General features: G+C 46.1%; 1 protein-coding gene across 1 annotated transcript in view; it reads right to left on the bottom strand.

The window, feature by feature from the left end:
• LOC122544495 (histone H1.5-like) overlaps positions 1-17818 on the bottom strand; it is a 110555-nt gene extending 92737 nt beyond the window's left edge. Inside the window, exon 1 of the mRNA XM_043683732.2 lies at positions 17218-17818. Coding sequence (XP_043539667.2) covers positions 17218-17818 — 601 coding nt within the window. The remainder of the gene's footprint in view (positions 1-17217) is intronic.
• Between the last annotated feature and the right edge of the window lie 7227 nt (positions 17819-25045).

Here is a 25045-nt window from a genome sequence, read left to right as displayed (position 1 = left end):
AGGAAAAGCAACATTTTAACAAATTTATTGTCCTTCTTTTCAAAACCTTCTATGATAGTAATCATTCCCATCTGTAATCTCTACCAGCCACACAATCTTTCAAGATATCTGCACTTACTTAATTTTGGCTTCTTGAGCGTGGTCAATTAAGCTCCCCAACAACAGTTGATGTTCTTTCAGTATGAAATGTTTAAAAATCAAATTAAGCACCAAGTCATTGAAATGGAGGGGCCAGACCAGGCGAGGTGTCATAATTGCATGATATCAGAGCAGGTGGACCCCATTGTGGTCCATAGCTACTACAACCATAACAAGTGTTGGTTGAGGGATTCCAGCTCAGATCGTTGAGTTGAAGTCTCAGCTCCGAATATTGCCACACATCAGGGAGGGGCAGGAGTTACCTGGATGCTTTGTTTCAGGAGGCAGTCACACCCCTTAGATTAACTATCTCAAATCGATCAGTGGTCAGGGATAGGAGGGTGTGACTATGAGTGATAGAGGAAACCAGAGGGTAGTGCAAAATGAGCCTCAGCCCTTCCGCCTGTCAAACAGGTTTGAGATTCTTGCTCCCTGTGTGGATGAGTGTGTGAGGTCTCGATTAGATTACATTACATTACAGTGTGGAAACAGGCCCTTCGGCCCAACAAGTCCACACCGACCCGCCGAAGCACAACCCACCCATACCCCTACATTTACCCCATACTGGCAATTTAGCATGGCCAATTCACCTGACCTGCACATCTTTGGACTGTGGGAGGAAACCGGAGCACCCGGAGGAAACCCACGCAGACACGGGGAGAACGTGCAAACTCCACCAGTCAGTCGCCTGAGGCAGGAATTGAACCCGTGTCTCTGGCGCTGTGAGGCAGTAGTGCTAACCACTGTGCCACCGTGCCTCCTACTTTTTTAAGACTTGTAAGGCAAGACCTACCCTTCACAAATCCGTGCTGGCTATCCCTAATCAACCAGATACTCATAAATCCTATCCGTCAGTACCCTTTCCATTACTTTGCCTACCACAGAAGTAAGACTAACTGGCCTGTAATTCCCGGGGTTATCCCTATTCCCTTTTTTGAACAGGGGCACATCATTCGCCACTCTCCAGTCCCCTGGTACCACCCCCGTTGACAGTGAAGACGAAAAGATCATTGCCAATGGTACTGCAAGGTCTGTAGAGAGGATGCGCAAACTGACCACAGCACTGTGGGAGAGGGAGCCATTCAAGAGGAAGGAGAAAAGAGAAATGCAAGTGTAATCAGAAACAGTGTAGTCAGGGGAATAGAGACTCTTCCCTGTTGCCAGAATCGAGAGTCCCAAAGACAGATTGGCCAGCCTGGTGCCTGGCGTCACGATAGTCATCTGGGTTGCAGAGGAACGATCCAGTTGTCGATGTAGACAGATCGAGGGAAGAAGTTCTGCTGAAGAAATATGTGCAGCTTAGGGATAAATTAAAAAAACAGAATAAAAATCTCTGGATTACTAACAGAGCCATAACGTCAGCAAGATTATAACAGTAAGATGTGTGGGGCTGAAAGATTGGTGTAGGAGAAACAGTTTGAACTCATTGGACATTGGAGAGAGTACTGGGGAAGGATGGAACTGTTCCGATGGGACAGGCTACACGTGAATGATGCTGGGATCAGAGTCCTGGAGTATGGCATAACCAGGGCCTATATATTGGACTTTAAACTAAAACATAGGGGTTGATTTTCAGCTGCGTGCAAAATTATGGAAACGTTCAAATGGGGAAGTGCTCAGCACATGTTAAAGTTTACACAAAAAGAAATAGGACAGAAAGTATGGAAAGGAATTCCCACAGCTAACTAGATTACACCTCCTCCCACCCTGGCCCCTGTAAAAACGCCATCCCATATTCCCAATTCCTTCGCCTCCACCGCATCTGCTCCCAGGAGGACCAATTCCAATACCAAACAACCCAGATGGCCTCCTTCTTCAAAGACTGCAATTTCCCCTCAGATGTGGTTGACAATGCTCTCCACCGCATCTCCTCCACTTCCCACTCCTCCCACCTTGAACCCTGCCCCTCCAATAGCCACCAGGGCAGAACCCCACTGGTCCTCACCTACCACTCCACCAATCTCAAGATACATTGTATCATCCTTCGTCATTTCTGCCATCTCCAAACAGACCCCACCACCAAGGATATATTTCGCTCCCCTCCCCTATCAGTGTTCTGGAAAGACCACTCCCTCCGCGACTCCCTCGTCAGGTCCACACCCCCCACCAACCCAGCCTCCACTCCCAGCACCTTCCGCTGCAAACGCAAGAAATGGAAAACTTGCACCCACACCTCCCCCCTCACTTCCCTCCAAGGCCCCAAGGGATCTTCCATATCCACCACAAATTCACCTGCATCTCCACACACATCATTTACTGCATCCGCTGGACCCGATGTGGCCTCCTCTACATTGGGGAGACAGGCTGCCTACTTGCAGAACATTTCAGAGAACACCTCTGGGACACCACACCAACCAACCCAACCACCCCGTGGCAGAACACTTTAACTCCCCCTCCCACTCCGCCAAGGACATGCAGGTCCTTGGCCTCCTCCCTCGCCAGACCATGGCAACATGAGGAGGAAGAGCGTCTCATCTTCCGCCTAGGAACCCTCCAACCACAAGGGATTAATGCAGATTTCTCCAGCTTCCTCATTTCCCCTCCCCGCACCTTATTTCAGTCCCAACCCATGGACTCAGCACCGCCTTCTTGACCTGTAATCTTCTTCCCGACCTCTCCGCCCCCCACTCCCTCTCCAGCCTATCACCCTCTGGAACTGCTAGGACGCCATTAGCCATGCAGCTGCTGCAGCTGATTGATGACATCACTTCCGGCCCCATCATGGCCGCTTCCACAGCCACTTCTGCCCCTCACAATCCCTCATGCACCACACGTGACATCACTTCCGCCCCTCACATCATCGCTGGTGTCACACGCTCAGTGAAGTCCGTCCTCCCAACTGCCGTGTTTGCCACCACTTACCCCCCCACTCACCTGCATTCTGCTGACACGCACCCCCCTACACATCCCACTGTCACCATCCTCGCCCCCCAGAACCCTGAGGAGAACACCACTCCTGTTCATGACTCCACCCCCATTCCCCCCACCACCACACCTGCCCCTACTCTCATCTCCAAACCCACACAAGGTCCTAGCTCCCAGCCCTGCCGACCTCCAGACCTCCCCATCACTGAGGACAAGCGATCAGTCCTGATCAAAGGACTCACATTCATCCCCTTCTGCCCACGTATCAATGAGTTTAATACATGCCGTGACGTCAAACACTTCTTCTGCCGCCTCCACCTCTGAGCTTATTTTCACAATCAGGACTCCTGCCCACCTTCTGAGGGCCCCTTTGCCCACCTCCAATACACTGCATCCACCTTGACACCTCGTGCTGATCTATTACCCGCCCTCAACTTCTTCATATCCAACTGTCACCGGGACATTAACCACCTCAACCTGTCTACACCCCTCCCCCACTCCAACCTCTCACCCTCACAATGCGCAGCCCTCCAATCCCTCTGCTTCAATCCCAACCTCACCATCAAGCCAGCAGATAAAGGGGGCGCAGTAGTAGTCTGGTACACTGACCTCGACACCACTGAAGCCAAACGCCAACTTGAGGACATCTCTTCCTACTGCCCTCTCGACCATGACCCCACCCCCCCATCACCAAACCATCATCTCCCAAACCATACAGAACCTCATCACCTCAGGAGATCTCCCACCCACAGCTTCCAACCGCATAGTCCAGGAACCCTGCACTTCCCGGTTCTACCTCCTTCCCAAGACCCACAAGCCTGACCACCCTGGCTGACCCATTGTCTCAGCATGCTCCTGCCCCACTGAACTCATTTCTACCTACCTCAACACTGTCCTATTCCCCCCTAGTCCAGGAACTCCCAACATACATTCAAGACACAACCCATGCCCTCCAAGTCCTCCAAGACTTCAGTTTGTCCGACCTCCAACGCCTCATCTTCACCATGGATATCCAGTCCCTCTACACCTCCATCTGCCATGACCAGGACCTCCAAGCCCTCCATTTCTTCCTCTCCCAACGTCTCCAACAGTACCCTTCCACCGACACTCTCATTCATTTTGCTGAACTGGTCCTCGCCCTTAACAATTTCTTCTTCGAATCCTCCCACTTCCTCCAGACCAAAGGGGTAGCCATGGGCACTCGTATGGGCCCCAGCTATGCCTGTCTCGTTGTTGGCTACGTAGAACAGTCCGTCTTCGGTAATTACACCGGCACCACTCCCCACCTCTTCCTCCGCTACATTGATGACTGCATTGGCGCCACCTAGTGCACCCGCGAGGAGGTTGAGCAATTCATCAACTTCACCAACACATTCCAGCCTGACCTGAAATTTACCTGGACCATCTCTGACACCTCCCTCCCCTTCCTGGACCTCTCCATCTCCATTAATGACAACCGACTTGACACCAACAGTTTTTATAAACCCGACACCCACAGCTACCTGGATTACACATCTTCCCACCCTACCTCCTGCAAAAATGCCATCCCGTATTCCCAATTCCTCCGCCTCCGCCGAATCGACTCCGAGAAGGACCAGTTCCACCACTGAACACACCAGATGGCCTACATCAGTCTCCTTCTGTGGAGACTGCAATTTCCCTTCCCACGTGGTTAAAGATGCCCTCCAACGCATCTTGTCCAAATCCTGCACCCCTGCCCTCAGACCCCACACCTCCAACCGTAACAAGGACAGAATGCCCCTGGTGCTCACCTTCCACCCTACCAACCTTCGCATAAACCAAATCATCTGCCGACATTTCTGCCACCTCAAAACGGACCCCTCCACCAGGGTTATATTTCCCTCCCCACCCCTTTCCAACTTCCGCAAGGACCGTTCCCTCTGTCACTACCTAGTCAGGTCCACGCCCCCCTACAACCCACCCTCCCATCCTGGCACCTTCCCCTGCCACCGCAGGAATTGCAAAACCTGCGACCACACCTCCTCCCTCACCTACATCCAAGGCCGTAAAGGAGCCTTTCACATCCATCAAAGATTTACCTACACATCTACCAATATCATTTATTGTATCCGTTGCTCCCGATGCAGTCTCCTCTCCATTGGGGAGACTGGACGCCTCCTCGCAGAGCGCTTTAGGGAACATCTCTGGGACACCCGCACCAATCAACCACACCGCCCTGTGGCCCAACATTTCAACTCCCACTCTGCTGAGGACATGGAGGTCCTGGGCCTCCTTCACCGCCGCTCCCTCACCACCTGACGCCTGGAGGAAGAACGCCTCATCTTCCGCCTCGGAACACTTCAACCCCAGGGCATTAATGTGGACTTCAACAGTTTCCTTATTTCCTCTTACCCCACCTCACCCCAGTTCCAAACTTCCAGCTCAGCACTGTCCCCATGACTTGTCCTACCTGCCTATCTTCTTTTCCACCTATCCACTCCACCCTCCTCCCTGACTTATCACCTTCATCCACTCCCCCACTCACCTATTGTACTCTATGCTACTGTGCGATATAGTAAAGTAGTGTTACTTCTGCAATTATAATTACTTATACAAAGTAAATGAACTCACACCAGAGTGTAATTGTTTCAGCCAAGAGCTGAGTTAACAAGAATGGAAACTATGTGGAGGAAATAATAATTATTTTTGTATTAGCTAAAATTGCTTACAAGAATAAAACATGACTGCAAAACAATGGTAGATATTACAGGCGAATAGATAAGCTGCTGTGAGGGGAGGAAGTTAAGCTAGATACGCCTGTACAAACAGTAGGTTTCCCACTTTTACAGAAACACAGAAACAAACCCCATTTAAAAGGGTCATAAGGATCAGTATGGTAGGGGAAGGCACAGATGGAGGGAGTAGATAATGGTGAAGAAAGGATATGCCTAACAATGACCCACAGCAGGATGAGGTCAAACGGCCTTGTGAGGCCAGAATTAAGCATTTTGTCACAGACAAGGCCGGATAAGGCAAGAGATAAACAGGAGTAATGGGTGCCGGTCTTAGAGAAGTGAGAGATGTAAACAGGGGAGGAGCAATGAAATAAAAAAAGAAACCAAATTATATAAATATCATGTATTAATTGAATTCAGTGTGTGTGTCCCTTGCCTTGTAGACAGTGGACATCACACCCTCTTGCAAGAGTAAAATAAAGAACACTACTGATTCAGATTTTGTCTCGGACTGAAATTATTGAAGTGTGTGAGCTTAGTTTCTCACAACTGGGGGCTCATCCAGGATTCTCTTCCATCGCCGGAGGGAGTGGCTGGCCTTGTACAGTGAGAAGACGCTTCCCGTTCCCAATTGAGGAGCGGTCTCGTGTCCCAGTTTGGTCCGCTCCCTTGGGCGACTGGTATGCATCCCACAAGAGAGACATCTGAATCAGACAGTGACAGGAGGTCGATAGAAAATATGGCAAAAAGGGGCCAGGCAACTCTGTGCACAGACCAAGGTAAGAAACCTGACTTTTAAGTATTGCCTTGGTGGCCGAGAAAAGGGGTATTTAATCGCTGAGGGACTGGCGAGGGCCCGGGAAATAGGGGGTAGGCAGAGTAACTGTCACGGAGTAAGGGAAGAAAGAGTCCCTGATAACATTCCTCCTGAAAGTCCGTTGGGGAGGATGTTGCGCGAATGGACAAGCAATACTTGTACAAGGGCAAAAGATGAAAAGAAAATGATTAAATATTGTTGTTTAGTATGGACCAAAGAACCAATCCTTCGTCCGGCTGTCTTCAGGTCAAAGTATGGTTCGGACGAGGATTGGGCATGTCAGTATTTAGGTTTGTATGTGAATGGAAAACAATCTTTTAGTCAAGAGGAGTTGGACTATGCGGCCTGTTGGAAGGGCAGTTTGGGAATGATGGGAGTAAAGACAAGGGATTCCCCCTCTGCCCCACCCTGGGATCCTCTTAGCTGTTTGCCCCCCCCCCCCCCACGTACCATAAAATCAGGTTATGTGAACATGGGGGAGGAGGAGAGACAGACAGACAGGGAAAGGGAACAGATGATTCACAAGAGGAGGATGAGGGGGCTGTGGACGGGGATGTTGTTGTTCCTGACCCTCAATCCTCAGCAAAAGAAAGGGAAGCTACAGTAGCTGTAGAGGAGGCCTCCAGAAGATCTAAATCAAAGCCTAAGGGGGGGAAATAAAAGAAAAAGGGGAAGAACGTAACGACTTATCCCCTTCGGAGGTACCCATAGGGGACAAAGAGATTGGGTTTGTAAGTGCCCCCCTCACCAGTGGGGAGGTCAGAACATTTAAAAAGGAAATGAAGGTCCTGGTTGAGGATCCGTTAGGGTTGTCTGAACAAATTGATCAATGTTTGGGGCCCAGTCTATATACCTGGGCTGAATTAATGTCTATTTTGAATATACTATTTACTGGGGAGGAAAGGGGACTTATACGAGGAGCTGCCATTAAAATATGGGACAGGGAACACCCGATTGGAGATGGGGATGCTGGACAGGGCGAGGTGAAGTTTCCCCTCAGAGACCCCAAGTGGGAAAATCAAAACCCAGAGCATAGAGAAGAAATGAGGGAATTGAAAGACCTGATTCTAAAAGGAATAAGAGAGGCAGTTCCGAAGTCGCAGAATTTGACTAAACCCTTTGAAGTTAGCCAGGAGAAAGATGAGACTCCCTCAGCTTTCTTGCAAAGATTAAGAGACTCAATGAGGAAATATTCTGGAATGAACCCTGAGGACCCAGTGGCACAGGATCTTTTGAAAGTACATTTTGTGACAAAAGGCATGGCCAGACATACGGAGAAAGATACAGAAGATAGAAGGGTGGAGTGAAAAATCATTAGATGAATTGTTAAGAGAGGCACAGAAAGTGTTTGTAAAGAGGAAGGATGAGAGACAAAAACAGAAGGTGAAAATGATGGTAGCTATGGTTAATGAGGTAGTTAAGAAAAGAATGGAACCAATATTGAGCAACAGGAGCGGCGGGTGGCAGCATGTAGGACAGAGAGAAAGGAGAAGAGAGAGAGGACAAGGGGGAACATTTGATAGAGGGTTCGAGCGACAGGGGCAGAGATGGAGGTCTCCACAGGCAGGATGCTATTATTGTGGAAAGACAGGGCATTTTAAGCGGGGGTGTCCTGATCTACAAAGGGAAGAAGGGCAATTCCGCTTATGAATTTTGATGAAGAATAGGGGTGTCAGGGGTTCCTGCCCTCGGGGGGCCCACCAGTAACCCTTGATAAACTTCAAGGTGGGACCCTGTAGGGAAGAGGTAGTCTTCCTAGGAGTTACGGGGGTGGCATGGTCATCGCTGAATTTTAAAACAAAGCAAGTAGAAATGTCGACACGGTCAATTACTGTTTCGGGGGTAAAAGGGGAGGGATTTACTGTTCCAGTATTTGAACCTATGATGATAGAAGGTCCTAAGGATAGGGTTACAGGGGAACTGTTGTATATCCCTGATATAGGAAGTAACTTACTAGGGAGAGACTTAATTATCCTCTTAGGACTGGAGGTTGGAATTCAGGAAAAAGAATTAGTTGTACAAATGGCAATGTTGACAGAGGATGTGGAGAGAGAGATAGACCCTATTGTTTGGGCTAGAGAAGGGAATCATGGAAGACTACAGATCCCTCCCCTTGAAATAAGTTTAAAAAGGAAAGGGGACGTTGTCTGTGAGCGACAATATCCCATTTCCATAGAAGGTAAACGAGGACTGCAGCCAGTAATTGAGGGCCTGATTAGAAATGGACTGTTGGAGCCATGTATGTCTCCTTATAATACCCCAATTCTACCAGTGCGGAAATCTGATGGAACTTATCAATTGGTGCAGGATTTCAGAACGTTAAATTGATCAGGCACCCAGTGGTGCCAAACCCCTATACGTTATTAAGTAAGATCCCTCATGACCACAAATGGCTTAGTGTGATAGATTTAAAGGATGCCTTTTGGGCCTGTCCCTTGGCGGAGGAAAGTAGGAATTTGTTCGCCTTTGAATGGGAAGACCCCAAGACAGGACGGAAACAGCAATACCGGTGGACTGTGCTCCCCCAGGGGTTTACGGAATCCCCGAATTTATTTGGACAGTTGTTAGAACAAATATTGGAGAAATTTAGCAGCCCCAAGGGGACTACCCTGTTGTAGTATGTAGACGACCTCTTAGTAACAGGAAAAAGAAGAGAAAGAGTAGTAGAAGCCACTAACAAATTATTGAATTTCCTGGGCCAACATGGACTGCGAGTATCTAAAAACAAACTTCAATATGTGGAGCGAGAAGTGAAATACTTGGGACATTTAGTTAGTGAGAGAAAGTGAAAGATAAGCCCGGAACGGATAGAGGGAATAGTGGGGATGCTGCTGCCCAGCACTAAACGGGAGTTACGTACATTTTTGAGTCGAACGGGATATTGCAGATTGTGGATTGATTCCTATGCTCAAAAGACTAAGAAATTAGATCTCAAACTATTAGAGGAGGAACCAAAATGTCTAAGTTGGGATGATGAGGAAAAAGAACTAGTTGAGGAACTGAGGATCTGATCCATGCCCCCGTGTTAGCCTTCCCTTCCCTCGATAAACCTTTCCACCTCTTTGCTACCATAGATAAGGGAGCGGCTTTCGGAGTATTAACACAGAGGTGGGGAGGAATGAAACAGCCAGTAGCATATCTTTCGAAGCTATTGGATCCAGTATCCCGAGGGTGGCCTGAGTGTGTGCAGGCTGTGGCTGCCACTGCACTGTTGGTGGAGGAAAGCAGAAAGCTTACATTTGGGGAGCCCTAATAGGAAGCACCCCACACCAAGTGAGAACGATCCTAAACCAAAAAGCTGGGCGATGGTCGACAGATGGTTGGATTTTGAAATATGAGGCGATATTAATAGAAAAGGATGATCTAGTGCTGGTCATGGACAATTGTTTAAATCCAGCTGCCTTTCTTTGGAAAGGGGAAGGAGACTCTCCTCAGAATCCAGGGCACGACTGCCTTGACATTATAGAATACTAAACTAAGGTCCGCATGGACCTGAGAGATGTTCCACTTCATGCAGGGGCTAGACTTTTTATAGACGGATCATCCCGGGTGACTGAAGGGAAAAGACATAATGGGTATGCAGTCGTAGACGGGACAAACAGTAGTGTGGTGGAGGCAGGAAGGTTGCCAAATGGGTGGTCAGCTCAGACCTGCGAACTCTATGCATTGGAAAGAGCTCTTAGGGCATTAGAAAGTAAAGAGGGAACAGTATACACTGACTCTAAATATGTATTTGGTGTTGTGCACACTTTCGGAAAGATATGGCAGGAAAGAGGACTGATCAATAGTCGAGGGAAGGAATTAGTTCATGAAGAATTGATTAAACGGGTCTTGGAATCCCTATTACTCCCCCGAGAAATAGCAGTAGTGCATGTAAATGGTCATCAGAAAGGAAATGAACCAGATGTTAGGGGAAATAGATTAGCCGATGAAGTGGCTAAGGAAGCCGCCCAGAACCCACAAGAAGTGGTGATTCATTCCCTAATACCTACTGTCCCTAATACCTGTAGGTGTTACAGGGGGTAATACCTACTGTCCCAGGTCATCGGGAAACTCCTATATTTACTGAAAGAGAAGAAAAAGAATTGAAAGATTTAGGGGCTGCAAAAACAGCAGATAGGCATTGGATGTTACCTGATGGAAGGGAAATGTAAAAAAAAAATGATGCGGGAGATTATGGCCGTCCTACACCAAGGCAGCCACTGGGGAGTACAAGCAATGTGTGATTTAGTTCTTCGGGAATATGGATGTAAAGGAATATATACCATTGCTAAACAAATATGTGAGGGATGTATAATATGCAGAAAGGTAAATAAGAAAGTCTTGAGAAAACAGACCCCGGGAGGAAGAGACCCAGGATTGAGACCCTTCCAGAGTATACAAGTAGATTATACTGAACTACCCAGAGTAGGAAGCCTCAAATATATGTTGGTCATAGTAGATCATTTATCCGGTTGGGTTGAGGCATACACCCTAGCTACTGCCACTGCGAGTGGGGTGTCTAAAACAATATTGGAGCACATAATTCCGCGATATGGCATAGTGAACCGTATAGATTCCGACCAAGGAACTCATTTTACCTCTAAAGTGTTACAGGGGGTAATGAAAGGGTTGCAAATTTCCTTGGAGTTCCATACTCCATGGCACTGGCCATCATCGGGAAGGGTTGAGAGAATGAACCAAACACTCAAACGTCAGCTCCAAACACTCAAATGACAGCTCTCTAAATTGATAATAGAAACCAGACTCCCTTGGACCAAATGTTTACCTATAGCTCTCTTGCGAGTACAAACAGCCCCAAGGAAAGATTTGGGACTATCCCCCTTGAAATCTTATTTGGATTACCTTATCTGGGAACGAATGGAGAATTGCCAATTCCCGAAACTAAAGATTTGTTTTAAAAGAAGTATATACTGGGCTTGTCCTCCTCTTTGTCTTACCTCAGGAAACAGGGTTTATTGGCACAGACTCCACCCCTTGAATTCACCGTTCATCCCATCCGGCCAGGCGATTGGGTCTTAGTAAAATCATGGATAGAGACTAAATTGCAGCCGGACTGGGAAGGGCCATACCAGGCTCTTTTGACTACCGAAACGGCAATAAGGACGGTGGAGAAAGGCTGGACTCACTACACTCGGATCAAAGGGCCAGTGGACTCTCCAGTTGAGGAAGAAGTCTGGACAGCCGAATCAACGCAAGACCCGCTGAAACTCAGACTAAAGAGACTTTAAGTAACTGATTATACAGTGGCGACGCGAGCACGGGATTATTTCTGTAAGATTGTATATTAAGTCTTTTTGTGCTTTAGCATGATGTTTAGAATACTCGGAATGCTTAGAGTTATGATGCTAGCCCTCTTAGTATTAGGATTTTGTCAAATATCATTTTCATATGTATTATTAACGGTTCCTGAGTCGGATAATGCACAAGTAATAGACGCTGATGCATGCAACTTAGTAAATTGTGGGGATGTAGATAATCAGAGACAGTACCGCAGCTCTGAGATACATCTTAAGTCCTATGGGGATGGCCTTGGGGATGGTACTTGGTATAATGGTCTCATCACAGTACACCGGGCCCCCTTCCGACCAGCTCGCGATTGTCCCGATAAAAAGTGTAACCCAATATACCTAACGATAAAGAAAACCACATGGCGCAAAGCAATTCTGGGGGGGGGGCACCTATGAGATACAATTAGATGAAACATTTGGGATAGTAATGAAAGAAAGCGGGAAGGATTTCTCGGGCTGTTGTTTTCGAATTAGTGTAGGACAGGTAAAATGGGTAGAACTACTGGATAATAAGGTACAAGCTTTCACCCCTCCCGATGATCCTAAAGTAGTAAAAATAATAGAGGTAAAGGACTTGAAACAGACCATCGAAATAGAAACTGGGTACGGGGATGCAAATGCCTGGGTTGAATGGGTAAAGTATACTGTAAAAGTCTGAACAAATGCAATTGCTATGCATGTGCCTCCGGTAGGCCAGTGGCCCAGATGGTTCCCTTTCCGCTCGGGTGGAAGCGAGACAGGAAGGGCTTGAAATGTATGATAGCCCTGTATCAGGATGAGACTGCATGGAATGATAAGAATTGTACCTCCTTATCTCTGATGTTCCCTCCCTTGGAGAAGAAAGATGCAAAAGTCCCCCCGACATTTTCCACCGCAGTTGGAAATCGCACGTCGTGTGTGCGTAGGCAAGGTACAAGTCAGTCGAGAGATTTGGGGGAGCTGACATTATATACAGAGATTAAGAATGTTACCGAAACGGACAAGGGAGGGAACTACTCAGCACTAAAGGTTCCCCGAGGGGATCTGTGGTGATACTGTGGAGGCAAAATATTGAGATCCATTGGAGAGGGATATGTGCAATTGTACAATTGGCAATTCCATTTTCTCTGACATTTGAGAAGGAAAAGATAGTAGGGAAAAACAGAAGGGCTAAGAGATCACGGTTAGACACTTCTTTCGATGACAAGATTTATCTCGATTCGGTAGGAGTCCCTGGGGGGCGGGGGGGGGGTACCTGATGAATTCAAGGTTCGTAACCAGATTGCAGCAGGCTTTGAATCAGCTCACTTTTGGTGGGTAACAATTAATAACAATGTAGATTGGATAAATTACATTTTCTATAATCAACGGCGATTTATAAATTATACAAGAGATGCAGTTAAAGGAATATCAGAACAGCTTGATGCGACAAGTAGGATGGCATGGAAAAACAGAATGGCCCTTGACATGATTTTAGCAGAAAAAGGGTGTGTGTGTGTGATGTTAGGAGGAAGCTGTTGTACCTTTATTCCTAATAACACTGCACCTGATGGTTCAATTACTCAGGCCTTAAGGAGATTGACTGCCTTAGCAGAGGAATTGGCTGAGAATTCAGGAGTAGACACATCTCTCAGGGGATGGCTTGAATCATGGTTTGGAAAATGGAAGGGGGTGGTGGTTTCGATCCTAACTTCCCTGATAGTAGTTGTCGGGGTATTGGTGGCTATTGGCTGTTGTATCATACCCTGTATACGAGGGCTCACCCAAAGATTGATTGAGACAGCCTTAATGAAACAGATGCCCCTAAAAGGGAATCAGGCAGAGGAACTTTATCGACTAAATAATGAGGGGATGAGTGAGACCAAGATGGATGAAATCTCCAGAATGACGCTCGCAAATTTCAGGGGCGCTGCTTAAAAGAAAAATGCAGAAGATAACAAATGGTAATCAAAGAAAAAGGGGAAATTGTGGAATATAGGTAAAGTAGTGTTGCTTCTGCAATTATAATTACTTATACAAAGTAAATGAACTCACACCATTGTGTAATTGTTTCAGCCAAGAGCTGAGTCAACAAGAATGGAAACTATGTGGAGGAAATACATAATTATTTTTGCATTAGCTAAAATGTGCAAGAATGAATCGTGACTGCAAAACAATGGTAGATATTACAGGCGAATAGATAAGATGCTGTGAGGGGAGGAAGTTAAGCTAGATACGCCTGTACAAACAGTATGTATAAACATCGGTTTCCCCCTTTAACGAAACACAGGAACAAACCCCAATTAAAAGGGTCATAAGGATCATTATGGTAGGGGAAGGCACAGATGGAGGGAGTAGACAATGGTGAAGAACGGATATGCCTAACAATGACCCACAGCAGGATGAGGTCAAACGGCCTTGTGAGGCCAGAATTAAGCATTTTGTCACAGACAAGGCCGGATAAGGCAAGAGATAAACAGGAGTAATGGGTGCCGGTCTTAGAGAAGTGGAAGATGTAAACAGGGGAGGCGCAATGAAATAAAAAAAACAAATTATATAAATATAGTGTATTAATTGAATTCAGTGTGTGTGTCCCTTGCCTTGTAGACAGTGGACATCACACCCTCTTGCAAGAGTAAAATAAAGGACACTACTGATTCAGATTTTGTCTCGGACTGAAATTATTGAAGTGTGTGAGCTTAGTTTCTCACACTACTTTCTCCCCACCCCCACCCTCCTCTCATTTATCTCTCCATCCTTCAGGCACTCTGCCTGTATTCCTGATGAAGGGCTTTTGCCCGAAACGTCGATTTTACTGCTCCTCTGATGCTGCCTGAACTGCTGTGCTTTTCCAGCACCACTGATCCAAGGAGAAGATGCATCTTACGATTGGCGGTCTACGTCTTTAGTTCTATGCCTGGTCGACTCGAACCCGGGTCTCTGGCGCTGTTTTGTCTGACTTCAAATTGCAGTAAATGAGGCTTTCTGCTGTCAGTGAGAGATTTTCGAAATGAAGCGAGATCAAACCAGAGCAGCTGCAGGACTGGAATAGCAAATATGGAGCTTTTGCTGATGTCAGAACTGGTGCCAAAGGGCTGGGCGACATTAAAATATTGTCTAAAGACGATTAATGAGCTGACCCGGAAGAACGTTCTGTAATGTTTAATCAACATACCGGAGTGTTTTTGAAATGTAAAATGAAGAGATTAATTGCATATTGCAGTTCTTGGCGCTTCTTTTGTGTTTGTGCCAGTTCTGCAGGTCCAGAAAAGAAAAAAAAAATGTAGAAAGAGATAGATGTGGTTAGGCAAATGGATGAGCGAGAGAGATTGTCTGAAGAATGATTTGGAGATGCCGGTGTTGGACTGGGCTGTACAAAGTTAAAAATCACACAACACCAGGTTATAGTCCAACAGGTTTAATTGGAAGCACACTAGCTTTCAGAGACATCCACCTGATGAAGGAGCCGTGCTCCGAAAGCTAGTGTCCTTCCAATTAAACCTGTTGGACTATAACCTGGTGTTGTGTGATTTTTAACTTTGAAGTATATATTTGTAACCGAATTAACAAGTATTGATGGATTCTCCTCTGAGCAACGTCCTCTTTTTCAATGCAAAACATACCCCGTTGTTTGTAAATCGGCGGGCTCTTCAAATTGGAAAGAAAGTTGTTGATGATTTGGCGCTGGCTTCAAGAGAAGGAAACGTGCCCTCTCTACTCCCTGCCTCTTGGGAGCACATTAAACACCAGTAAATCTTTTTTTTTCCTCTGTTTGCTGCTATTTGCTCAAGGTACTCTCTAACATTTGATTATTCCAGGAGCTACAAGCCCCGGTTGGCATGTGAGCCCTGATTGTCACCCCCGGAAAACAGACCCACGGGTAGATACATTACACACTGATTTTTCAATTTCCAAAACCCGCGCGGGTTCTGTTGGGTGGGAATGATGATTGAACGATGTAAATGAGGCTTTCTGCTGTCGGCTAGAAAGTTTCAAAATGAACGAGATCAAACCAGAACCAGAACAGTTGCCGGACTGGAATAGTTAATGTGGAGCTTTTGCCATAAAGGAGCACGATATTAAAATAATATCTAAGAGCGGTGTTCGTTATTAATGCGCTCCCGGCAAAGAACGTTCATGAAATCCTGACAGGGCTGAATGAGGGCATTCGGCCCATCGAGTCTGAACCTTCCCTTCGAAGAGAATCTCGAATCCTTTAAATAGCTTCTGGACTCAGTACCCTAAAGAAAAGTTGGGTGAACTGGACTTTTATAATCGAAAAGTAAATTAATGACTCAATACAAATGCGTTGTGTTCTGTAAAACGGCCTTCTCTGATCTACATTGTGGCGGGACTTTCAAATGTGAAAGAAAACAGTTGATGATTTGGCGCCATGTTTTCCCGCCTGCTTTCTCAGCAATGACCATATATTTACAGTTGGTGGGAACACCAAGGGAGACAATGAGGAGAAAGGAGATTTCGTCCGGAATAAACATTCCCCGACCTAATATATTGTGAGAAAATTACATAACATTCATGGCAATGTACTAATCACTGCTGCTGAAAGCCGCGTGTCTTCCGACTAACCCTCCGCTCAGGTGGTTGTGGAGGGCTCAATCCTAACACAGAATTTATAGCAAAAAATTACAGTGTGATGTAACTGAAATTATACATTGATAATTTGATTGTCTCTTTCATCTGTTAGAATACCGTGATAGTTTCACTTCTTTCATGTTTTTTATAAGTTGCATTCTCGGGATAATTGTTAACAATGGTGATAGTTGGACAATATGTTGAAGATGTTGGCCCCCTGTATTGTCTGTCTATGCCATGATGTTTAGATTGATTCTAATCTAAAAAGTGAGCTAACTCGAGAATGCAACTTCTTTCAAAAAGGGTTTTGTGATTTACACATGAAAGAAGTGAAACTATCACGGTATTCTAACAGATGAAAGGCTTAACAGACAATCAAATTTTCAATGTATAATTTCAGTTACATCGCACTGTAAATTTTTGCTATAAATTGTGTTAGGATTGAGCCCTCCACTACCACCTGATGAAGGAGCGATGCTCCGAAAGTTAGTGCTTCCAATTAAACCTGTTGGACTATAACCTGGTGTTGTGTGATTTTTAATTTCACAATACGTCACATTCGTGACTAAGTCGCGAAGTGAAATAACCAGATGGAGATCAATAAACCTTCTCTATGTGATGCTTTGCCCATTCACAGGTCTGCGCTCTCGTAAACCAAGGCACGAGTGTTTATTTGATTTATTCAGATCAATTAGTGTCTAATGTAGGTCTGCGCTCGGCGCCGGGACAGGGAACATTTGTTCCGGGCTCACCTCTTTCCTGGGTTAAGAGCCTTTGGGTTCAGATGGTTACATGTTACACTGACTGGTTAATTTCTTTGTCGCTGTCTTGGTCACTTTCGCTTTGGGCTTGGCCTTGCTTTTAGCCAGTTTGCTGAGGGGTTTGGGGGCTTTAGGGCCCTTGCCCTTTTTCACCTTCTTCACGGGAGTCCATTTCTTTGGGGCTGCTTTGCTCACCGCTTTCTTTGGCGGTGCCGTCTTCTTGCCGCTCACTTTCTTGGCTGGGGATTTCTTGACTGTCGCTTTCTTGGCCTGGGATTTCTTTGCTGTCGCCTTCTTGGCCAGGGATTTCTTCACGGCCAGTTTCTTGGCGGCCGCTGATGTTCCCGCCTTCTTTCCCGCTTTTGCCTTGACTGGATTCTTAGGGAGTTTGAAGGAGCTGGAGACGCCCTGGCCCTTGACCAGAACAAGGGAGCCGTTCGCCAGGCACTTCCTGATACTCATCTTGATCTGTGCCTTTCGCTTTCCCACATCGATCCCGCTTCTCTCCAGCGCCTTCTTTATAGCGGACAGAGACGCCCCTTTGCGATCCTTGATATCCCCGACAACCTTCAGAATCAGCTCTCCCAACCCGGGACCGGGTGTTCTTTTCCTGGGAGCCGCTGCCTTCTTCTTGGGAGCCTTGGCTTTGGTGGGAGCGGAGGCTGGAGGAGCCGTTTCGGCGGCTGCACTGTCGCTCATGTTGAGAACTCTGCGCTGAATCTCTCTCTGGGTCAGTCTGAACTGGGTCAGCAATGAAGCTGCTGGGGCGGCACTGAGCAACTTCAAGGCAGCGAGCGGACGGCGCAGGGACAACCTGCTGTCAGCTCCCTGCTCCTGCTGCCTCTCTGTGTTTCTCTAACGGCCTAAACTCTCCGCTTCCTCTGAAATTCCGCATCTCCAGAGAGCACGGCTCGATCGCTCCTCACCCTGACACGGCAAGCTTTACGGCCGAAAAGTTTTCACTCGAATTGACGGCTCCGTTGTCGAGTTAAACGCGTTTTGCTGATGCACTGGTGGTGCTCTCTGAGCTAACGGTGACATTGTCGCTACTTTTAGACCGAAATCTTGAAACTAACAAATATATTGCCTTCAAATCTACCTTTGGGGTTTAGAAGGGGAGCAGGGGGATAACTTGAAATGAAAATATTTTTGAGTTATATAAGAGAGACTTGGAAATATATTAGCGGACACAAAAACACAGTTACGTTCAACCAAACCGTCCGCCCTTTTCCTGCAGTCTCTCTGATACAATATTCACATTCACACAGTCTCACGCCAGAAATATCACCAAATGTAACTGTGGAAGGATAGAATTTCTCCTACTTTCAGCCTTTGCTCTGATGTCCAAGGAGTTAGTTGTAGTTTTTCTCCTCAGTAGCTGTTACACTCTCATCAGCTCTACTGTTTACATCCTCAAAGATGGTCAGTCGTTTTGTCAAGCTTAGAAGACAGAACAGTATGCACTGGAACAGGCCCTTCATATCCATGCTGATTCTAGCAGATCCTGAATACTGCTTTGTCAAATGCTTCACAATTGAAGCTTTCATTTTGATTTTTCCCCGTAGGATGACTGTTGCATAGTTCCCAATTTTATATCTACCTCCCTTTTCCATTGGATTGCTTACACTAGCTAGCCCCCAATCTGTGTGAATTATTGCAGAGCTTACAGGCCTTTTCTTTGGACCAAAAACTATCTTGAATAGCCGTTTCAAGTTTCACAACATTCTTTCCATAGGAGAGAAACCAGAATTGCACATAATATTCCAAAAGTGGCATAACCAATGTTCTGTACACCCACAATGTATTCTCCTAAGTTACATACTCAAAGCCACCAGTAAGGGAAAACATATAAATGCCTTCTTTACTATCCATCTAACTATAACTCTACTTTCAAGCAACAATGAATCTGCATTCCAACATCTCTTAGTTCAGCAACACTCCACAGGACCTTAATATTAAGTGTGTAAGTCCTGCCCTGATTTGCCTTTGCAAATGTTTGCACCTCATATTGATTTAAATTGAACTCAATATGCCACTCCTGGGTCCAATGGCCCATCTGATTGAGATCCTGCTGTATTCTGAGGTAGCCTTCTTTGCAGGCCACTACACCTCCAATTTTTGTGTAATCTGCAAACTTATTAACAATAGGTGCAACTGCACATCCAAATCATTCATAATAATGTGGAGGTGCTAGTGTTGGACCGAGGTGTACAAATTTAAAAATGACACAACACCAGGCTATACTCCAGCAGGTTTATTTGGAAGTACAAGCTTTCAGAGCATCGGCACCTGACAGAGAAGCAGCACTCTGAAAGCTTGTACTTCCAAATAAACCTGTTGGACGATAACCTGGTGTTGTCATTTTTTAAACTAAAATCATTTATATAAATGATGAAAAGCAGTGGACCCAGCAGTGATTCTTGTAGCACATCACTTGTCACAGGCCTCCAGTCTGAAAAACATCTCTCCACTATCACTCCCTGTCTTCTACCTTCAAACAAGTTCTGTATCCAAATGACGAGTTCTCCCTGTATTCCATGTGATCTAATCTTGCTAATCAATTTCCCATGGGGAACTTTGTCAAATCCGAAAATGTGTTGCTGGAAAAGCGCAGCAGGTCAGGCAGCATCCAGGGAACAGGAGAATCGACGTTTCGGGCATAAGCCCTTCTTCAGCATCTGCAGACCTCACTTTCTCCTCAAAGAACTTTGTCAAATGTCTTACTGAAGGCCATATAGATCACATCCACCACTTTGCCCTCATCTTCCTTACCAATTAAAACAAAACTCAATTGAGTTAGTGTTACATGACTTCCCACGCAGAAAGCCATGTTGACTACCAATAAAACAATCCTAGCCTTTTGAAAAGGTGTAAATTCTGTCTCCCAGAATCACCGTGGGCGGCACGGTGGCACAGTGGTTAGCACTGCTGCCTCACAGCGCCAGAGACCCAGGTTCAATTCTGGACTCAGGCGACTGACTGTGTGGAGTTTGCACGTTCTCCCCGTGTCTGCGTGGGGGTGCTCCGGTTTCCTCCCACTGTCCAAAGATGTGCAGGTCAGGTGAATTGGCCATGCTAAATTGCCCGTAGTGTTAGGTAAGGGGTAAATGTAGGGGTATGGGTGGGTTGCGCTTCGGCGGGGCGGTGTGGACTTGTTGGGCCGAAGGGCCTGTTTCCACACTGTAAGAAATCTAATCTAATCTAAGAAATCTAATCCAATCTAAATCTTCTCACCTCAACTGTGTGCCTACTATCGATGTTACGCTCACGGTTCAGTAGTTCCCTGGTTTTGCCTTACCACCATTCTTAAACAGTGGTACCACTTTGGCCAACCTCCAGTCATTTTGCACCTCAACCGTGACTATTAATGATACAAATATCTCAGCAAGGGGCCCAGCAATCATTTCCCGTGTTCCAGGGGACACCTGATCACGTGCTCATGCTTTATGTTTAAAACCATCCAGTAGCACCTCCTCTGTATTATGAACATTTTTCAAGATTTCACCATCTATTTCCCTCGTTCTGCATCTTCCATTTCCTTCTCCTCAGTAAGAACTCGCTTAGTATCTCCCACATTTCCTGTTGTTCCACACATACGCCGCCCTGTAAATCTTTGCTTGGCCCTTTTGTCCTTCATGTATTTATAAAATCTGTTTAAATTCTCCCTAACGATATTTGCCAAAAGTATCTTATGTCCTATTTTTGCCCTACTGATTTCCATCTTAAGTTTTTCCCAATTGCCTTTATACTCTTTGAAGGATTCAGTCAACCTCTGCTGTATTTAACTAATGTATGCTTCCTTCTCATTCGGACCAAAACCTTAACTTCTTTTCTCATCCAGCATTTCCTACACTTACCAGACCTGTCTTTCACTCAAACAGGAACAAACTGTCTCTGGACCCTCGTTTTCTCGTTGTTGAAGGCTTCCTATTTTCCAGCCATCCCTTTGCCTGTGAATATTTGCCGTCACTCAACTTTTGAAGGTTCTTGCATAATACTCTCAAAATTGGCCTTCCTCCAAATTAGAAATTTAACTTTGAGATCTGCTAAATCCTTTTCAATAACAGTTTTAAATTATGGTCACTGGCCCCAAAATGCTCCCCCACTGACACATCATTATATCCCAAGTGTAGGTCAAATTTTGCACCGTGGCTGGAAGGTACATTCACATACTGAATCAGAAAATTTTCTTGTACACACTTAAGGAATTCCTTTCTGTTGAAACCATTAACAAAATGGCAGTCCCAATCAATGTTTGGAATATTGAAATCCCTCACCATAACCACACCAGTATTCCTGCAGATCTAAGATCTCCTTACAAATTTGTTTCTCAATTTCCTCATGACTGTTGGGGTGTCTACAGTTCAATCCCAGTAAGATAATCAAACCCTTTCTTATTTCTCAATTCCACCCAAATAATTCCCAGGAAAATCCTCCTTAAGTATATCTGTGATCTTATCTCTTACCAAACACGTCACTCCCCATTTTCTCTTGCTGCCCGCCTCCCTCCATCCTTTGATTTCTGGAACATTAGCAGTTGTGTCCATCCCCGAACCATGTCTCTGTAATTGCTATGATATCCCAAGACCAATCCATTTTCCTAACCATGTACTGAGGTCATCCTTCTTTCCTGCTAGGCCTCTTGTATTGAAATAAACGCAGTCATTCTCTGCTATGTTCCTGCCTGCCTGACTGTTTGACTTGCCAACTATAACCAGTCTCAGATCGATCTCTTTCCTCACAATCTCCCTGGTTCCCGCCCCCACACCTTACTAGTTTAATCCCTCCCCAGCAGCTGCAGGAAATGTCCAGGCCAGTATATTAGACGCCTACCAATTCAGTTGCAATCCATGTATTTCATACAAGTCACGTCTTCCCCAGAAGAGATTCCAGTGATCCAAAAATATGAACCCTTCTCCCCTGCACCAGCTCCTGACTTCGGCATTACCTTACTCTATCGTCATACTCCTACCCTCACTCGCTCGGAGCAGCGGGAGTAATCTACATGTTACTACCGGACAGGACCTCCTTTCTAAATTCTTGCCTCTTCCTTATTCTTCCTTCGAAATCTAATCCTTTCCCCTTCCTATGTAGTTAGTTGCAGTATTTACTCTGGCTGGTCCCTCTCGCTATGTGAATATTATGTACTCTGTCCAAGATATCCTTGATCTTGGCACCAGGGAGGCAACACGCTATTCTGATTTCTCGCTGTCGGCAGGAGAGACGTCTGCCTGACAAAGAGATTCGAGTTTTGTAATTTGTAAAAGGAGGACCTTCCAAATCGCGACTACTTCCATCTAAAGCGAATTAAGGCAGCTGATGTCGGGGAACAACGCCTTGATATCGGACAATTTCCCCTCCAAGGCAGTCACCATGCTGACTTGGAAATAAAACCGCTTTCTTTCACTGTCACTGGATCAAGACCCTGGAACTCAGTGTTCATGGCATTGTGGGCAGCACATGGACAACGGCGGTTCCAGAAGGTGGCTCACCACCGCCTTCTTAAAGGGATGGAGAATAAATGCTAGGCTCAGCCAGCGACATCCACGTTCCAGGAGTGAATAAACAAAAACAGCTGGGGTCTCTCGTTGTGGCATACAATACATCACAAGGTTTCTGTCTGCAGCATCCACGACAAACTAAATCGAGTCCCAGAGATGTTGTTGCACACCTGGTCTGACTTTTGCACGGCCCTCCAGACGCAGAAATAAGCTCTGACACTGTGATTCAAGACTCTCTCCATCAGTTATTTTCTGCCTTCGTAAGAATGTTCCATTTATTCTATCTCTGTATGTTACTTTGAGTAAGGAATTAATATTTGTGGATGATGGTCACCAGGATTAAGTACCACAGTTAACATTCGATCTGACCATATGATATCGAATGGGGGAAGTACAGGGGATGGGCCGAGTGGCCGCCAGTTTACCCACTCCCTGCTCAGATTGTGAGAGAGCCGGAGGGAGGAGTTATTAACATAACTCGGGAATGAGCTCCATTGGAGCTTCATAAAGGGGCAATGTCCCAGCTTGAAACCTTCTCTGCCCTTTCCCCCACAACCCCAGTTCCTTTGGTCAAATTGAGAGAAAAGGGAATTGGGGAAATGACCAATTGATGTTTGTTTCTGGGAATCAGTGGATAAAGCAGCGCATGCGCAATGACTGTCCATGAGCAGAGGAGCGCATGCGTGAGGCCCTCCCCCAGCGCTGCCATTGAGGAGCATTTACTCAGTGAGTGCAAGAGGTTTGTTTGAAACAGACCGCAATGGAGAGATCAGCGCCCAGGGAAGCGAGGGAACAGCAGGCTCCTTCCAGCAGCACATCGGGATGGGAGCCTGGGACACAGGGGGCTCCGAGACCGGGATTGATTCGGAGTGAGTTCAGGGAGAACCGGGGGCTGTTTGTAAGAGGCCGAGCGGAGCAGGAACTGGTCCCGGAACTTGGAGTGAGCGGGCTGGGGGGAAGAGAGAGGCCTTTCTCGGGCTGTGTGGGCCTGCAGTCAGACTGAAGAACATCCTTTCCATTGTTACAGAGCTGATTAAACACACATTGACTCAATTTCCAGAGAGAAATTTTCCCTCAAAAGTAAAATATCATGGAGGAATTACATTTTTTTTAGCATTACAGTGACCCACTGATTTTATAAACCTCTTTCAGGTCACCTCTCAGACTCCAACACTCCATGGCAAACAGGCCCAGCCTCTTCAGCCTCTCCCTTTCACTCAAACACTCCAACCCTGGCAACAGTCGGTTAAATCTTTTCTGAATGTTTCAAGTTTCACAACATCCTTCCAATAGGAAGGAGACCAGAATTGCACACAATGTTCCAAAAGTGGCTCAACCAATTATCTGTACAGCTGCAACATTATCCTTTTTCATTATCCTATCGACCGGCGACTCCACTTTCAAGGAACTATGAACGTGCGCTCCATGGTCTCTTTGTTCAGCAATACTCCCCGGGCCCTTACCATTAAGTGTCTAGCCCCTGCCTTGATGTGCCTTTCCAAAATGAAGCACCTCAAATTTATCTGAATTAAACTCCATCTGCCACTGGTTAGCCCAGTAGCCCATCTGATCACGCTCCTTTTGTAACCCTTCTTTGCTGTCCACTACATCGCCAATTTTTGTGTCATCGGCAAACCTTTTATGTTCACATTCAAATCATTTATAAAAATAAGGAAAAGCACTGATCCTTGTGGCACGCCACTGATCACAGGTCTCCAGTCTGAACGGTAGCCCTCCACAACCACCCTGTGTCTTCCATGTTCAAGTCAATTCTGTGTCCAAATTGTTAGTTTCCCTCAATTTTCATGTGATCTAACCTTGCTAACCAGTCTACAATGAGGAAACTTGTCAAACATCTTACTGAAGTTCATATTGATCACATACACTACTCTACCCTCATCAATCTTTGAGGCAAAGAGATGTACAAAACAGAAACAGATCCTTCGGTCCAACTCGTCCAACCCAAACTAGTCCCATCTACCAGCACCCGGCCCATATCCCGCTAAACCCTTGCTATTCATATACGCATTCAGACGCTTTTTAAAAGTTGCAATTGTACTAGCATCCGCCACTTCCTCTGGCAGCTCATTCCATATGTATACCACCTTCTGCGTGAAAACCTTGCCACTTAGCTCTCTTTTATATATTTTCCATCTCATCCTAAACCTATGCCTACTAGTTCTGGATTCCCCCACCCCAGGGAACATAACTTGTCTATTTATCCTATCCATGCCCCTCATAATTTTATAAACCTCTATAAGGTCACCCTTCAGCCTCTGATGCTCCAGGGAAAACAGCCCCAGCTTATTCAATTTCTCCCTGTAGCTCAAATCCTCCAATCATGGCAACATCCTTGTAAATCCTTTCTGAACCCTTTGAAGTTTCACAACATCCTTCTGATAGGAAGGACACTAGAATTGTATGC

Source organism: Chiloscyllium plagiosum, unplaced genomic scaffold (assembly GCF_037043375.1).
Source record: "Chiloscyllium plagiosum isolate Xiang-an unplaced genomic scaffold, Cpla_swu_hap1 HiC_scaffold_49, whole genome shotgun sequence".
Classification (NCBI taxonomy): domain Eukaryota; kingdom Metazoa; phylum Chordata; class Chondrichthyes; order Orectolobiformes; family Hemiscylliidae; genus Chiloscyllium; species Chiloscyllium plagiosum.
This window is presented reverse-complemented; position numbering and strand designations above follow the sequence as displayed.